Genomic DNA, 17,755 nt, shown 5'->3' with positions numbered 1-17,755 from the left:
ACTGTAGTGTCCAGTCAGTCAGTGTTAATGTGCTGTAGTGTCCAGTCAGTCAGTGTTAATGTGCTGTAGTGTGCAGTCAGTCAGTCAGTGTTAATGTGCTGTAGTGTCCAGTCAGTCAGTCAGTGTTAATGTACTGTAGTGTCCAGTCAGTCAGTCAGTGTTAATGTGCTGTAGTGCCCAGTCAGTCAATCAGTGTTAATGTACTGTAGTGTCCAGTCAGTCAGTGTTAATGTGCTGTAGTGCCCAGTCAGTCAATCAGTGTTAATGTGCTGTAGTGTCCAGTCAGTCAGTCAGTGTTAATGTACTGTAGTGTCCAGTCAGTCAGTCAGTGTTAATGTACTGTAGTGTCCAGTCAGTCAGTGTTAATATACTGTAGTGTCCAGTCAGTCAGTCAGTCAGTGTTAATGTGCTGTAGTGTGCAGTCAGTCAGTCAGTGTTAATGTACTGTAGTGTCCAGTCAGTCAGTGTTAATGTGCTGTAGTGTCCAGTCAGTCAGTCAGTGTTAATGTACTGTAGTGTCCAGTCAGTCAGTCAGTGTTAATGTGCTGTAGTGCCCAGTCAGTCAATCAGTGTTAATGTGCTGTAGTATCCAGTCAGTCAGTCAGTGTTAATGTGCTGTAGTGTCCAGTCAGTCAGTCAGTGTTAATGTACTGTAGTGTCCAGTCAGTCAGTCAGTGTTAATGTGCTGTAGTGCCCAGTCAGTCAATCAGTGTTAATGTGCTGTAGTGTCCAGTCAGTCAGTCAGTGTTAATGTGCTGTAGTGTCCAGTCAGTCAGTCAGTGTTAATGTACTGTAGTGTCCAGTCAGTCAGACAGTGTTAATGTACTGTAGTGTCCAGTCAGTCAGTGTTAATGTGCTGTAGTGTCCAGTCAGTCAGTCAGTGTTAATGTGCTGTAGTGTCCAGTCAGTCAGTTGGTGTGCTGCTACAATAAAGACAGACAGGTAATTAATTAATCAGCCTAGACTGGCTTTATTAACACACTCCCCATCTCTCTCTCTCTCTCGCATCTTCATTGTGGGTGTGTCTGGCCGAGGTCCCACCCACTTCTCACCTGAAACAGAGAAAGAGACAGAAGATTGGACAGGAATCTCAATCAACAATCAAGGAGACTAAAAAGATTGACGTAATATTAACAATCACAATAACAGTAATAAGTGATAAAAACAACCACGATCATATTAATCATCATACTATAATGTAATACTATACTGCTACTAATAGTTATTATAATAAAGATGTTAAAATGATTAAAACATTAAGAGTACACTTAATACTACTACTATTACTACTAAAAGTAACTACAATTAGTTATAACAGTAATAATAACAACAATAATAAATAATATTAATAATAATAGTAGTAACAAGCTCAGACCCAGGCAGTGCGCCATCAGCTCGAATCTGTCAGAGCCAAAGAACACCTCTGGGCTCCCCTTGACAGAACACACTGAGAGAGGGAACCCAAATGCCTGCAGAGAGAGAGAGAGAGAGAGAGTGAGTGAGACACAGAGAGAGTTAATACAGTATAACACTGACTGGACACAGCAGCACATTGATAAGAATTACATTTACTATGATGACAACAGAGAGAGTGGGGTAAAGAGGGGTTTGGGAGAGGAGGGGGAATCTGACCCCGTAATCAATTGCTTCCTGAGTCGTGCTCTTCAGTTTGTCCTTCACTTCCTTTGTGCCGACCAATCGAAACAACTCCTCCACCTGACTGGCAGAAAGTCCCGCCTTCAGCGCAGCCTGAGGACACAAACAACCAATCAGCTCTCAGTGCATCAGTCAGTCAGTGAGTCCATTTGTCTCAGTGTCCAGTACCTCAGTCAGTGACTGTGTCTCAGTGTCTCAGTGTCCAGTACTTCGGTCAGTGACTGTGTCTCAGTGTCTCAGTGTCCAGTACCTTGATCAGTGACTGTGTCTCAGTGTCTCAGTGTCCAGTACCTCAGTCAGTGACTGTGTCTCAGTGTCCAATACCTTGGTCAGTGACTGTGTCTCAGTGTCTCAGTGTCCAGTACTTCGGTCAGTGACTGTGTCTCAGTGTCTCAGTGTCCAGTACCTTGATCAGTCACTGTGTCTCAGTGTCTCAGTGTCCAGTAACTTGATCAGTCACTGTGTCTCAGTGTCTCAGTGTCCAGTACCTCGGTCAGTGACTGTGTCTCAGTGTCTCAGTGTCCAGTACCTCGGTCAGTGACTGTGTCTCAGTGTCCAGTACCTCGATCAGTGACTGTGTCTCAGTGTCCAGTACCTCGGTCAGTGACTGTGTCTCAGTGTCTCAGTGTCCAGTACCTTGATCAGTGACTGTGTCTCAGTATCCAGTACCTCGGTCAGTGACTGTGTCTCAGTGTCTCAGTGTCCAGTACCTCGATCAGTGACTGTGTCTCAGTGTCCAGTACCTCGATCAGTGACTGTGTCTCAGTGTCTCAGAGTCCAGTACCTCGGTCAGTGACTGTGTCTCAGTGTCTCAGTGTCCAGTACCTCGATCAGTGACTGTGTCTCAGTGTCTCAGTGTCCAGTACCTCGGTCAGTGACTGTGTCTCAGAGTCTCAGTGTCCAGTACCTCGATCAGTGACTGTGTCTCAGTGTCTCAGTGTCCAGTACCTCGGTCAGTGACTGTGTCTCAGTGTCTCAGTGTCCAGTACCTCGGTCAGTGACTGTGTCTCAGAGTCCAATACCTCGGTCAGAGACTGTGTCCAGTACCTCGGTCAGTGACTGTGTCTCAGTGTCTCAGTGTCCAGTACCTCGATCAGTGACTGTGTCTCAGTGTCCAGTACCTCGGTCAGTGACTGTGTCTCAGTGTCTCAGTGTCCAGTACCTCGATCAGTGACTGTGTCTCAGTGTCCAGTACCTCGATCAGTGACTGTGTCTCAGTGTCTCAGAGTCCAGTACCTCGGTCAGTGACTGTGTCTCAGTGTCTCAGTGTCCAGTACCTCGATCAGTGACTGTGTCTCAGTGTCTCAGTGTCCAGTACCTCGGTCAGTGACTGTGTCTCAGAGTCTCAGTGTCCAGTACCTCGATCAGTGACTGTGTCTCAGTGTCTCAGTGTCCAGTACCTCGGTCAGTGACTGTGTCTCAGTGTCTCAGTGTCCAGTACCTCGGTCAGTGACTGTGTCTCAGAGTCCAATACCTCGGTCAGAGACTGTGTCCAGTACCTCGATCAGTGACTGTGGCTCAGTGTCCAGTACCTCAGTCAGTGACTGTGGCTCAGTGTCCAGTACCTCGGTCAGTGGCTGTGTCCCAGTGTCTCAGTGTCCAATACCTCAGTCAGTGACTGTGGCTCAGTGTCCAGTACCTTGGTCAGTGACTGTGTCCCAGTGTCTCAGTGTCCAGTACCTCGGTCAGCGACTGTGTCTCAGTGTCTAGTACCTCGGTCAGTGACTGTGTCTCAGTGTCTCAGTGTCCAGTAACTCGGTCAGTGACTGTGTCTCAGTGTCTCAGTGTCCAGTACCTCGGTCAGTGACTGTGTCTCAGAGTCCAGTACCTCGATCAGTGACTGTGTCTCAGTGTCCAGTACCTCGGTCAGTGACTGTGTCTCAGTGTCTCAGTGTCCAGTACCTCGATCAGTGACTGTGTCTCAGTGTCCAGTACCTCGGTCAGTGACTGTGTCTCAGTGTCTCAGTGTCCAGTACCTTGATCAGTGACTGTGTCTCAGGGTCCAGTACCTCAGTCAGTGACTGTGTCTCAGAGTCCAATACCTCGGTCAGAGACTGTGTCTAATACCTCGGTCAGTGACTGTGTCTCAGTGTCTCAGTGTCCAGTACCTCGATCAGTGACTGTGTCTCAGTGTCCAGTACCTCGGTCAGTGACTGTGTCTCAGTGTCTCAGTGTCCAGTACCTCGATCAGTGACTGTGTCTCAGAGTCCAGTACCTCGATCAGTGACTGTGTCTCAGTGTCCAGTACCTCGATCAGTGACTGTGTCTCAGTGTCTCAGAGTCCAGTACCTCGGTCAGTGACTGTGTCTCAGTGTCTCAGTGTCCAGTACCTCGATCAGTGACTGTGTCTCAGTGTCTCAGTGTCCAGTACCTCGGTCAGTGACTGTGTCTCAGAGTCTCAGTGTCCAGTACCTCGATCAGTGACTGTGTCTCAGTGTCCAGTACCTCGGTCAGTGACTGTGTCTCAGAGTCTCAGTGTCCAGTACCTCGATCAGTGACTGTGTCTCAGTGTCCAGTACCTCGATCAGTGACTGTGTCTCAGTGTCTCAGTGTCCAGTACCTCGATCAGTGACTGTGTCTCAGTGTCACAGAGTCCAGTATCTCGGTCAGTGACTGTGTCTCAGTGTCCAGTACCTCGGTCAGTGACTGTGTCTCAGTGTCTCAGTGTCCAGTACCTCGGTCAGTGACTATGTCTCAGAGTCCAATACCTCGGTCAGAGACTGTGTCCAGTACCTCGATCAGTGACTGTGGCTCAGTGTCCAGTACCTCAGTCAGTGACTGTGGCTCAGTGTCCAGTACCTCGGTCAGTGGCTGTGTCCCAGTGTCTCAGTGTCCAGTACCTCAGTCAGTGACTGTGGCTCAGTGTCCAGTACCTTGGTCAGTGACTGTGTCCCAGTGTCTCAGTGTCCAGTACCTCGGTCAGCGACTGTGTCTCAGTGTCTAGTACCTCGGTCAGTGACTGTGTCTCAGTGTCTCAGTGTCCTGTAACTCGGTCAGTGACTGTGTCTCAGTGTCTCAGTGTCCAGTACCTCGATCAGTGACTGTGTCTCAGTGTCCAGTACCTCGATCAGTGACTGTGTCTCAGTGTCTCAGTGTCCAGTACCTCGATCAGTGACTGTGTCTCAGTGTCTCAGTGTCCAGTACCTCGATCAGTGACTGTCTCTCAGTGTCTCAGTGTCCAGTACCTCGGTCAGTGACTGTGTCTCAGTGTCCAGTACCTCGATCAGTGACTATGTCTCAGTGTCTCAGTGTCCAGTACCTCGGTCAGTGACTGTCTCTCAGTGATGTCCAGGTCTAGGCCCCAGATTCTTGTCCACAGCTCTCTGGACAGCGGCTCCACTGCGCTGGGCTGCAGCTCTGACACAGCAGTGATCAGTCGCATGGCCGGCAGGGTGCCTGTGGAGAGGACTGCATTAACCATCAGCCCCAGATTCCCTCACACACTGAGGTGCACTCTGGGTAATATAGTTCTTATATTTCCACTATTTACTCAGTGTCTATGTAAGAGTGTGTGTTTGTCCATGTTCGTGTGTGTGTGTGTGTGTCTCCGTTGGTCGCAATCTACAGTAGATGAAGACTACATTTCCCATCAGCCCCTAAAATTATCTTTCATTGACCTGCTTAGAGGTGCACTCTGGGTAATGTATTAAGCGATTAAAAATGTTTTCCCCTTGTGTGGCTATTGATACATTCCACTCCAGCCAACGTCGGCTAAAGACTGTTTCCCATCAGCCCCTCACATTTATACTCACATCAGACACTGTCATTTATTTGATCATTTTAATAATTACAGTTAAAAAGGCAGGGGAAAATGTTTGTGCCGGTTTCTGCCATTGAAAAACATTTGTGCTATTTTGGTTTTGAAGATATTAACATTTGTTTATTTTTTACATATTTGAGTGACGTCACTCAACAACAGACTCAAACCAAACACTTTTCATTTGTGCCGGTGAAACCAGCAGCATGTGAATTATGGTTATTAGGGATGTGCACAACAAATATTTTGACCATCGATAATTCCACTGTTGTCCACGACTATTCGAATAGTTGGCTGCCCCCATTCAAAATGCAACATTAAATGCGAAATAATGCAAGGTGACAACTTTTGCAATTGCAAAAAGTTCTGAACTTTATTTTAAAATACTTATCTAACACATCGCATCCCATGGTTTCTCCTGCCACTTCTACGCTGATGATGCCCAGATCTTCCTGTCTTTTCCCTCTACTGACCCTCTCATCCCCTCTCGCATCTCTTCCTGCTTGTCTGCTATTTCCGCCTGGATGCACTCGCACCACCTCAAGCTCAACCTCTCCAAATCGGATCTCCTCTTTTTCCCCCACTCTTCCTCACCTTCTGCTGACCTCCCCATCTCGATCCCCTTGGAATCCACCACACTCTCTCCTTCTTCTTCCGCTAAAAATCTAGGAGTCACCCTCGATCCTGCGCTCTCCTACTCACAGCACATCACCACGCTGACGCGCACCTGCAGATTCTTCCTGAGCAACATACGCCGGATCCGTCCCTTCCTCACCGACTACTCGACTCAGCTACTCGTCCAGTCACTGGTCCTCTCCCGCCTGGACTACTGCAACTCCCTCCTGGCCGGCCTGCCTGCATCCACTACCCGCCCACTCCAGCTCATCCAGAACTCTGCGGCTCGTCTGGTATTCTCTCTGCCACGATTCACACACGCTACTCCACTGCTCCGCTCCCTCCACTGGCTCCCGATAGCGGCACGCATTCAGTTCAAGACATTGACCCTCACCTACCGCTGTCTCGACCACACTACACGGAGCTACCTTCAGTCACTCGTCTCTCCATACATCCCCTCCAGACCACTGCGCTCCTCCAGTGCCAGAAGACTAACTCTGCCTCCTCTCCACTCCCCTTCCTCCAGAGCCGCTCCTTCTCATCTCTGGCCCCTAAATGGTGGAACGACCTGCCCACCGAAGTCAAAACAGCAGAGTCCCTGACCTCATTCCGGCGCTTACTGAAGACGCATCTCTTCCGACAGCACTTGTAATATTAGTCCTCTATCCCTGCTAGATAGCACTTCACAGTTGTTATTATACTTCTCGCATCCTTGATTGTTTTCCTCCTTGCTCCCTTTCCCGTAGCCCTTGACTGTGACCCTACATCTTGACAGCACTTAGCTTTCACCGTCCAGGATGTAGGACCTCACTTACTGTACTTGTGTAAATTGTAAATTGGAATTTGTAAAATGTATTATTTTGAATTGCTGTTTAGCTAAATTGTATTGATGCCTTGTACGTCACTGTATTTTTGCACTTATGGGCCTTGCTTAATTGCACATGATTCTTTAATTGCTTATTTTGTTTCTTTGCACTTTTTACTTTTAAATATATACACATATTATTCATTTTTACTGGTTGTTTATTTTTAATGAAGCAGTTGCTTCCTTTACTTTCTTTTTGTGTGGTATTATTATGATTTCTTGTAATTGTGGTGATTGGTTTAATTAATTATTCATTATTAAGCTTATTAAGCCAAGAGTTTACAGATCCCCTATATTGGCTATGCCCTATTAGATTTTGAAATCTAATAGATTTTGAAATTAGTTATCGTGGCCGATGGAAATCTTATCGCTCCAAGAAGACATTAGGGATGAATGTGATTGGCCCTGTGTGGAAACAGTGTTTGAAGGACAGACAACTCAGTGGGCCAAGTTTCAGGGGGCTGCTGGAGACAGAAACCAGGCGAGCCACAGTGGTGGGGACCGCCGGATTCACTAGCCAAGCTCTCGTGCAGATTCCACGCTGCAGTGAGATGGTGCTGTGGGCCCACATCTCGCAATTTTCCCACAAGGCCAAAAACTATGTCCTAATTGAGGCTCTAGATGACACACAGGAGTGGTAAGTGGCACAGACAGTGGCATTGGTTCGCCAGGGTAAGGTTAAAGTGAACCTTTGTGCTTACCCTGTAGATGTGCCCCAGCGCTGGCCACTTGCGAGGTTGTCTTGTATTGACCCAACATAAATCTATGGAGATCGAGAGGTGGTGTATCATTATCAATACCCTGATGTAGTGGAGGTGGACATTTGCCCGGTCCGCTCCACCAAGATGGGAGGTCCAATAGAGTTGGCCAGAGGAGCCGAAGGGTGGTCTGCCAGACAACAGGACTGGTTAGAAACTCTGCTGCAGCAATGGTGCTGTGTATTCGTTGCCCACGACAAAGTCTTTGGCCGGATGGAGGCTGTATACCACTACTTCCATACCGGAGCTGCCCCCCTGTTGAGGGAACGCTATTGACCTGTACCCCAGGCGATGTATCAAGAGCTCTGAGGGTTGTTCCAGGAGATGAGGACCCAAGGCGTCATCTCTGAAAGCAGCAGTCCCTAGGCCGCTTGGGGTAGAGGGTCCAGAACCAGGTGATGGGTATCTTCAATTCTGTGTAGACCATCGACAGTTAAATTTGGTCACCCATAAGGATGCCTACCCTCTACCGCGTATTGAGGAGTCTTTAACCAGCTTGACTGGGGCAGAGTGATACTCGACCCTTGACCTTGTGAGTGGGTACTGGCAGGTGGCTGTAGACATCCCCGCCTTTGCCAAGATCACTGCCCCCCTACATGGATTGTTGGTGGGAGCAACGCCCTTAAAGAAAAACACCCCCATTGTGTGAACCCCGCAGTGCCGGGCAGCTTTTGAGCAGTTGCATGCTAAATTGGTGAGAGCCCCTATTCTCACTTAAGAGGATTTTTCACAGCCATTTAATCTATATACTGATGCCATGCAAGACGAGCTGGGAGCAGTTCTGTCTCAAGTACAGGAAGGAAAGGAAAGAGTCATTGCCTACTAGTGTTTCCAGCCCGGGGACCTGGGGCACTGGAAATCCGGGCAACCTGGACGATTTCTCAACCCCGCAAACCTGGATTTGGCATAGGTATAAAACCGGGGTTGACGGAAAAAAAATCATACTTGTATGCACAGCGCAACAGGGAACTCTTGTAAACTTTTGTGTATGTTTCATTCGGTGAGAAGATTGATGTTCATTCGGTAACCTCTCGGCAAAACCTACAATATAATTGAGTGCTATTTCAAAATACGGGGAGTTCATTTGACATTTGAGAGAGAGAGAGGAGAGAGAGAGAAGCGCAATTGGAAGTTTAGAGTGAGCTAAGTGTTTTTTACTTACTTAATTTTGTTTCCATATTGCTTATTTTTCCAATTTATATGCCATCACGCCCGAGTGCCCCGGGGACTCCGGGTTTATACATTTTAAATTCCAAAAACCCGGGCCTGGAATTTTCCTTCAGTTTTGGAAATGCTATTGTCTACACTAGTCATAGTTTGCATCTTGCAGAAAGAAACAACCAAAACTATTAGTTCTTTTACGCTGGAGCTGCTCACCCTCGAGTGTGCCATTATGGAGAAATTCAAAGATTATCTGTGGGGGATGACCTTTACAGTCTTTGCTGATAACAATCCCTTGGTGCATCTAAGTATGGCTAAGTTGAGCAACGATGGGCCGCTCAGTTGGCGATCTTTGTATTTCATATCAAACATAGGCCAGGGGAAAGAAATCAAAACACAGTTATTTGTCTCGACTTCCAGGGGAAGGGAACGCTGAAGGTCTAGGTCAGGTGCAAGCTATGGGAAATCCCGGAAGGGAGGTTGGGTGATACGATGGGCTCTATGGGAAATTCAGCACTTAGCAAGGAGATTCCATTATGGAGCATTATAAGGGTCAAAATCTTTAATGATTTAATGATAATTAATTCATGCATTCATTCATCGTTAATAAATTAATGAATCAATTTGTACATTCATAAATTAATTCGTCAATTCGTCAATTGATACATCAATTCATAAATCAATTCATTAATTTATTGTGCCACCTGAGGTGGCTGTTTTTGACCATCAGAAGGCACCAATTGCATGCAGGTCCGATTGATGGTGCTGTGATTGTGTAGCGGGGCTGCTGTGCTGGTGGGGAGGGACAACTAGTTTTGAGAATATTTCACAGAGTCCGTTTTGACCCGTAGTTAAAAGTGCTGTATTATTATTATGTCAATTATTATGAGTGCTGTAACCCCATACACACCTATATTTCTCAAGGTATACATTTATTTTAAATTAATTCCAATAATTCAGTCATATAAACTATACCTAATTAGGACAGTTGGCTGCATTAGGAGGCATACTGTGTATATACACAGCTATGAACCTGAGGTTGTAGGTTTAATTCCACACAGTGGGTAAGTTATTTATTATGTAGGTGTTGGATTTATATATATATATATATTTTTTTTTTTTCTTCTTCCTGGAGTTAAATAGGACAAACAATTATAAGGTGATTAATAAGGCTTTTACATAGCTTCTCTTAATTAGAATTGCATTTCAATAAGAACAAAAATTGTCAAGTTTCTGTAGGTCGGAGCTCTGCCCGGGACTCGAAGTGCATAGCTCAGGCGCTGCCGAGCTGAGTGTTCCGCCTGTTACCAATGCTGTCCACATGTAATGGGCTCATATACTATACCAGTAACGACCGCAACAGGGGAGCGATCATTCAGTAGCTAAAACTACCAACATTTTCGTTTCCAATATGACAGAAGAAAGACTATGGACTCGTTCACCTGTACAAAAATATGGACCTCAACCTCTTGTATGTTGATATTATTGATGAATTTGGGCATCACAACAAGAGACTTGCATTCACAAAAGAAACTGCAACATAGCAGTGGAAACAGTTGTTTTCCAAGGAAGACGCATATTTCCAGCAGCGCATACATCAAAAGTTTCCTCATCCGTTTCAATTACACACCTCCACTGAAATAGATCTGTGATTGACAAGCACCAGAAACCGCGTCTAGTTAGTTTGCTGCATAATGTCGGTTGATGTAAGATTTATTTACCAGAAGTGTCCCATAGTGATATGTGGTTGGGAAGCAAAGTTACATTTGAATCAAAATCTGCCTAATTTCATGTAAATTTTGAGCTAAGTTTTTTTACTTTGAAACTCAGAATCACACATTGCAGGTCTTACATTTTCACAATGTTATGGGTAGAGACCCCTGCCATCTCCTGCATACGCCACTGGTAGGAAATGTAGTATAACTTGCTTTATATCACCAGTTAGAGTGGATCAAATTAAATGTATAACAATAAATTATCATTATTATTATTAAGCTGTGTTCAAGCCTTATTACATTTCACAAGTATATACAGTGAGGGAAAAAAGTATTTGATCCCCTGCTGATTTTGTACGTTTGCCCACTGACAAAGAAATGATCAGTCTATAATTGTAATGGTAGGTGTATTTTAACAGTGAGAGACAGAATAACAACAAAAAAATCCAGAAAAATGCATTTCAAAAAAGTTATGAATTGATTTACATGTTAATGAGGGAAATAAGTATTTGATCCCCTATCAATCAGCAAGATTTCTGGCTCCCAGGTGTCTTTTATACAGGTAACGAGCTGAGATTAGGAGCACTCTCTTAAAGGGAGTGCTCCTAATCTCAGCTCGTTACCTGTATAAAGACACCTGTCCACAGAAGCAATCAATCAATCAGATTCCAAACTCTCCACCATGGCCAAGACCAAAGAGCTGTCCAAGGATGTCAGGGACAAGATTGTAGACCTACACAAGGCTGGAATGGGCTACAAGACCATCGCCAAGCAGCTTGGTGAGAAGGTGACAACAGCTGGTGCGATTATTCGCAAATGGAAGAAACACAAAATAACTGTCAGTCTCCCTCGGTCTGGGGCTCCATGCAAGATCTCACCTCGTGGAGTTTCAATGATCATGAGAACGGTGAGGAATCAGCCCAGAACTACACGGGAGGATCTTGTTAATGATCTCAAGGCAGCTGGGACCATAGTCACCAAGAAAACAATTGGTAACACACTATGCCGTGAAGGACTGAAATCCTGCAGCGCCCGCAAGGTCCCCCTGTTCAAGAAAGCACATGTACAGGCCCGTCTGAAGTTTGCCAATGAACATCTGAATGATTCAGAGGAGAACTGGGTGAAAGTGTTGTGGTCAGATGAGACCAAAATCGAGCTCTTTGGCATCAACTCAACTCTCCGTGTTTGGAGGAGGAGGAATGACCCCAAGAACACCATCCCCACCGTCAAACATGGAGGTGGAAACATTATGCTTTGGTGGTGTTTTTCTGCTAAGGGGACAGGACAACTGCACCGCATCAAAGGGACGATGGACGGGGCCATGTACTGTCAAATCTTGGGTGAGAACCTCCTTCCCTCAGCCAGGGCATTGAAAATGGGTCGTGGATGGGTATTCCAGCATGACAATGACCCAAGACACACAGCCAAGGCAACAAAGGAGTGGCTCAAGAAGAAGCACATTAAGGTCCTGGAGTGGCCTAGCCAGTCTCCAGACCTTAATCCCATAGAAAATCTGTGGAGGGAGCTGAAGATTCGAGTTGCCAAACGTCAGCCTCGAAACCTTAATGACTTGGAGAGGAATCTAAACTGTTGGCAGATCTGGCCAATATGTATGGTCTCTGGATTTCCACACTCTCACCGAGACTTGGATCTCCCCGGACAACTCTACCACGCCTGCTGCCTTATCCTCTCTCTTTGTCCTGTCCCACTCCCCTCATCTTACTGAGCGGGGAGGAGGAACAGGGCTCCTGCTCTCCCCTTCTTTCCTCTTTTCTGTCCCCCCCTCTCTCTCCTCTATCTCATCCCACAGCTTTGAATTCCATGTAGTGGAAATCACCTCTCCCTCTCACCTCTTCCTTCTAGTTCTCTACCGTCCACCTGGTCCACTCACCTCCTTCCTGGATGAACTCGACTTTCTTCTCTCCTCTCTCCCCTCGCTGTCCTCACCTACCATCCTCCTGGGAGACTGCAACATCCACCTCTCTAACCCATCCCACTGTGCCGGATTTCTTCCTCTCCTTCACTCCTTTAACTTCTCTCTCTCCCCATCTCCCCCCACTCACAGGGCTGGCCGCCAGCTAGACCTCATCTTCTCAAGTGGCTGCTCCCCTTCAACACTCTCCGTGACACCCATGGACATCTCGGACCACCACTTCATTTACTTCTCCCTTTCCCTCCCCTCCCTCCCCTCTCCTCCCACTCCCTCTGTCACCTTCCGCCGTAATCTCCGCTCTGTCTCCCCCTCCACCCTTGCCTCCACTGCCCTCACTCTCTTGCCTTCCATTGACTGTTTTTCAAATCTATCTGTCAACTGTGCTACCTCCTCTTTGTTCTCCTCCCTCACCTCCTCCCTTAACTCTCTCTGTCCTTTCACGTCTCGTCCTGCCCGTCCCTCCCCTCCTCAGCCTTGACTCTCTGCTGTTCTCTGTGCAACCTGAACTAGTCTGCGTGCCGCCGAACAGAAGTGGAAAAGGACCAAATTCCCAGCCGCCCTCGAACTCTACCGCTCCATACTGTCCACATTCTCGTCCTCTCTCACCTCAGCCAAGAAGTCTTACAACAACCCTCGCAAACTCTTCTCCACCTTCTCCTCCCTCTCCTCCTCCCTCATCTCTCACTGCTGCTGATTTCGCCTCCTTCTTCTCCTCCAAGATTGCAGACATCTGCAGGCTCTTCAATACTCCACCCTCATCTCCCATCACACCGAAACCTCCCACCGACCAAGCTTCCTTTTCTTCATTCTCACCTCTCTCAGATGCTGAAGTTTCTGCTCTCCTCCTACGTCACAAAACCACAACGTGTGACCTGGACCCTCTCCCTTCTCGTCTCTTCCAAGCAACTGCTCCTGATCTTCTCCCCTTCATCTCCTCCCTCCTCAACTCCTCACTCCTCTCTGGCTGTTTCCCCTCTGCATTTAAACAAGCTGCTGTCATCCCACTGCTCAAGAAACCAACCCTTGATGCCACCTCTCCTCAGAACCACCTGTCTCCCTACTTCCCTTTCTCTCCAAGACTCTTGAGCGGGCAGTCCACCGTCCCAACACTCACTCCTTGATCCTCTGCAATCCGGCTTCCGCACAGCTCACTCCACTGAGACGGCTCTCCTGACTGTCACTGACTCCCTCAGCCATGCTTGGGCGGCCTCCCTCTCCTCAGTCCTCATCCTCCTTGACCTCTCTGCAGCATTTGACACCGTTGATCACTCCATCCTCCTCTCCTGCCTCGCTAACCTTGGGATCTCTGGGACTGCTCTCACCTGGTTCTCCTCCTACCTCAGTGACCGGTCCTACCAAGTGACATGGCGAGGCTCCTCATCCACCCCCCAACCTCTCCCCTCACAGGCGTTCCCCAAGGCTCCATCCTGGGCCCGCTCCTGTTCTCTCTCTACACTCGCTCTCCTACCACTTCTACGCTGATGATGCCCAGATCTTCCTGTCTTTTCCCTCTTCTGACCCTCTCATCCCCTCACGCATCTCTTCCTGCTTGTCTGCTATTTCCGCCTGGATGCACTCGCACCACCTCAAGCTCAACCTCTCCAAATCAGATTTCCTCTTTTTCCCCCCACTCTTCCTCACCTTCTGCTGACCTCCCCATCTCGATCCCCTTGGAATCCACCACATTCTCTCCTTCTTCTTCCGCTAAAAATCTAGGAGTCACCCTCGATCCTGCGCTCTCCTACACCCAGCACATCACCACGCTGACACGCTCCTGCAGATTCTTCCTGAGCAACATACGCCGGATCCGTCCCTTTCTCACTGACTACTCAACTCAGATACTCGTCCAGTCACTGGTCCTCTCCCGCCTGGACTACTGCAACTCCCTCCTGGCCGGCCTGCCTGCATCCACTACCCGCCCACTCCAGCTCATCCAGAACTCTGCGGCTCGTCTGGTATTCTCTCTGCCACGATTCGCACATGCTACTCCACTGCTCCACTCCCTCCACTGGCTCCCGATAGCGGCACACATTCAGTTCAAGACATTGACCTTCACCTACCGCTGTCTGGACCACACTGCACCAAGCTACCTTCAGTCACTCGTCTCTCCATACATCCCCTCCAGACCACTGCGCTCCTCCAGTGCCAGAAGACTAACTCTGCCTCCTCTCCACTCCCCTTCCTCCAGAGCCGCTCCTTCTCATCCCTGGCCCCTAAGTGGTGGAACGACCTGCCCACCGAAGTCAAAACAGCAGAGTCCTTGACCTCATTCCGGCGCTTACTCAAGACGCATCTCTTCCGACAGCACTTGTAATATTAGTCCTCTATCCCTGCTAGATAGCACTTCAGCTTATTATGCTCCTCACATTCTTGATTGTTTTCCTCCTTGCTCCCTTTCCCGTAGCCCTCGTCTGTAACCCTACATCTTGACAGCACTTAGCTTTCACTGTCCAGGATGTAGGAAGTCTCTTACTGTACTTGTGTAAATTGTAATTGGAATTTGTAAAATGTATTTTGAATTGCTGTTTTAGCTAAGTTGAATTTGTAATGATTGATGCCTTGTACTTCTCTGTATTTTTGCACTTTCTTTGCACTTATGTTGTAAGTCGCCCTGGCTAAGGGCATCTGCCAAGAAATAAAAATAATAAAAATAATGGTGTACGTAACAGCAGGACCACTCCCTACCACCTGCAGGGCAATGGGGCCTGCGAAAGAATGAACCAAACCCTGCTCTCCCTGTTGGGGGCATTGGGGGAGGCCGAACAGAGTAAGTGTCCTGACTGGCTCCCCGAATTGATCCATTCATATAATAATGTAGTTCATGAGGCAACTGGTTATTCACCGTTTTACCTGATGTTTGCTCAGCAGGCCCAGTACCACCAATGGAGCCGCAGACATTGGAGAGGTGGGTAACTGGCCATCATCGGCGGTTAAGTGTCACCTATTTGAGTGCAACTAAGAAAGCTGGACAGCAACAAGAGCAGGATGGGTGCTACCAGAACCGGGGAGCGGTGAGTACCCCCTTTTTACCGGGAGAGAGGGTCTTTATCTGCAACTTCTGACAAGTTGGCTCCGCACTGGGCTCCTGGCCCTTTTGTGGTGGTATCGTGTTTGCGGAGCGGAGGCCCGGTGTACCTAGAGGGTAGGTGTGTAGGTGGCGTCACTCGCCAAAAATACGTTAATATCTTCAAAACCAAAATAGCACAAACGTTTATTTCAATGGCACAGACCGGTATTATGACATATACCCCATTCACACTGAAACAATTGCCTGCTTTTTGGTGGCATTTTGTTGCCAGCAAGGTCTGTGTGAATGGGTTATTGCCGGCATTTCGATACAGGGGCTGCGTCCCAAATCACACAGTTGCTCCCTCATTACCTTCCCTTGCGGGGCAGAAGTACTATGGTCGCCATTTTAAGGCATGTCCCAATCCCTTTGGGAGTGAGTGAAGGAGCCTAATTGAGCTATTTGTGCCTTCAATGCTCCCTTCTACAGAGTGTACAAAACATTACACTTATGCAGAACTGTTTTTGTGCTGAAGTCCCAGAACTCACTGTGTTAAAGGCAGAGACAAGCCAATTGGGAAAATATGGCAGTGGTGGTGCATATAAATGTCATGCAAATATAGCTAGTTATTTTTGTATCTTTGTTGGCCCAGTGGTTAAAGAACAGTGCTGTGACCCTGACGATCTGGGTTGGATTCCTGATTAGCACTTGTTTCTTTACGTTTTGTAAGGGCGTCTGTTTATAAATATTTATTATTATTATTAATAATAATAATAATAATAATAATAATAATAATAATAATAATAATAATAATGTGGAAATATGTTGTTTGCTAATATCACCTCCTAGTAATTAATACATTGATTTAGTTTACTACATGTACAATGTTTTTTAGCTGTACTTTCTAATATATTTAAATAATTATAGAATCATTTTATATGACCTATCTATGTATTATAAATTCCTTCATGAATTTAACTATCTAGAACTGTCTTTTTATTATTATTATTATTATTATTATAATTATAACTACAAATCCTTGAAAAAGTTATTCGGAAGAGGAACAGTGCAAATGCTATAGCAGTCTCCATTCTTTAAAACTACAATTTGACAAGAAAAGGTTGCATAGGTAATTTCTCTGTCAAAGGCAAAGGCGCCGAGTCCTGATGCTGAAGTGTGTCCCATTGAATGCTTTTTTCCTCAGGTACCTCAAACTGCCGGTATATGGTGCCATTTCCACCTATAGTACCTCCCATCCAAGATCATTCCCCTTACAGCCTTACAATATATACACATATATATATATATATATATATATATATATATATATATATATATATATATATATATATATACACACACACACACACACACACACACACACACACACACACACAATGCAATGTCATGCTTTTTTTCTCCTTTATTTTACTCCTAAGAGTAAAAGTTGGACCAAATTGACGTCACTCAGATATTTCAGGCACTTAGGACTGTTTTATCACTGGGCACAAATTAATATAGATTAGATCATTAGGACAGATATACATATACATGTATACATACACACACACACACACACACACACACACACACACATTTAAAGACTACATTTCCATTATGGGTCATATAGTATTTCATTGCATTTATTATAACGGTCTGACTATAACAGAAACAGAAGGAGACTGCACACAATACACAACAATACAGAGAGCAAGAGAAAGTCTCTAGGTACTACATTTCCCAGCATCCCCTACAGTCATACTTTTGCTGGGAGGTGCATTATGGGTAATGTAGTTCTTCATCTCAGTCTTACGGTTTAGTGGCATTAATGAAAAGAAATGACAGACAGAGATAGCAAAGGAGAAAGAAAAATAAGAGAAAGCAGGACGAGAGAAAAAAAATGGAGAAGAGACGATGAGAACAATGACAGACAGGACAGACAGTGAGAGATATAGTGAGAGGGAGTGAAAGAGAGAAAGAGAGAAAGAGAGGGAGGAATACAGACCTTTCTCATACATCACCTCAAAGGGGTCCTTGGGGGGGCACAGACGGACTCCAAAGTACTGAAACTGACGAGTCAGGTCTTTCACCGTGTAGGCATACTTATTGGGCAAGATACCAGGGTGATTGTTCCCTACAGAGAGACAAGAAGAGGGACTGCTTGCATCTGAAAGACTCTTGGGGATTTTTTAAATACTTTTTTTGTCTTCACTACAGTACATTTACGCTGACTGTGATGTGAGGGTGTCTGTTCAGGGGGTCTCAGTGAGTCAGTGTTAATGTACTGT

The 17,755-nt window shown here is 46.5% G+C and overlaps 1 protein-coding gene across 1 annotated transcript in view; it reads right to left on the bottom strand.

The window, feature by feature from the left end:
• Positions 1-946: 946 nt before the first annotated feature.
• The window catches only part of LOC136757662 (glutathione S-transferase kappa 1), a 29,715-nt gene continuing 12,906 nt past the window's right edge, over positions 947-17,755 (bottom strand). The window contains exons 4-8 of the mRNA XM_066712414.1: positions 17,473-17,601; positions 4,916-5,052; positions 1,633-1,749; positions 1,376-1,469; positions 947-1,052 (exon numbers count right to left, since the gene is read on the bottom strand). Of these exons, the coding sequence (XP_066568511.1) occupies positions 955-1,052; positions 1,376-1,469; positions 1,633-1,749; positions 4,916-5,052; positions 17,473-17,601 (575 nt within the window). The 3' untranslated portion in view covers positions 947-954. The remainder of the gene's footprint in view (positions 1,053-1,375; positions 1,470-1,632; positions 1,750-4,915; positions 5,053-17,472; positions 17,602-17,755) is intronic.

Source organism: Amia ocellicauda, chromosome 1, assembly GCF_036373705.1.
Source record: "Amia ocellicauda isolate fAmiCal2 chromosome 1, fAmiCal2.hap1, whole genome shotgun sequence".
Taxonomy (NCBI): domain Eukaryota; kingdom Metazoa; phylum Chordata; class Actinopteri; order Amiiformes; family Amiidae; genus Amia; species Amia ocellicauda.
The sequence above is the reverse complement of the archived record's forward strand: the minus strand, read 5'-3'. Positions and strand labels throughout refer to the sequence as shown.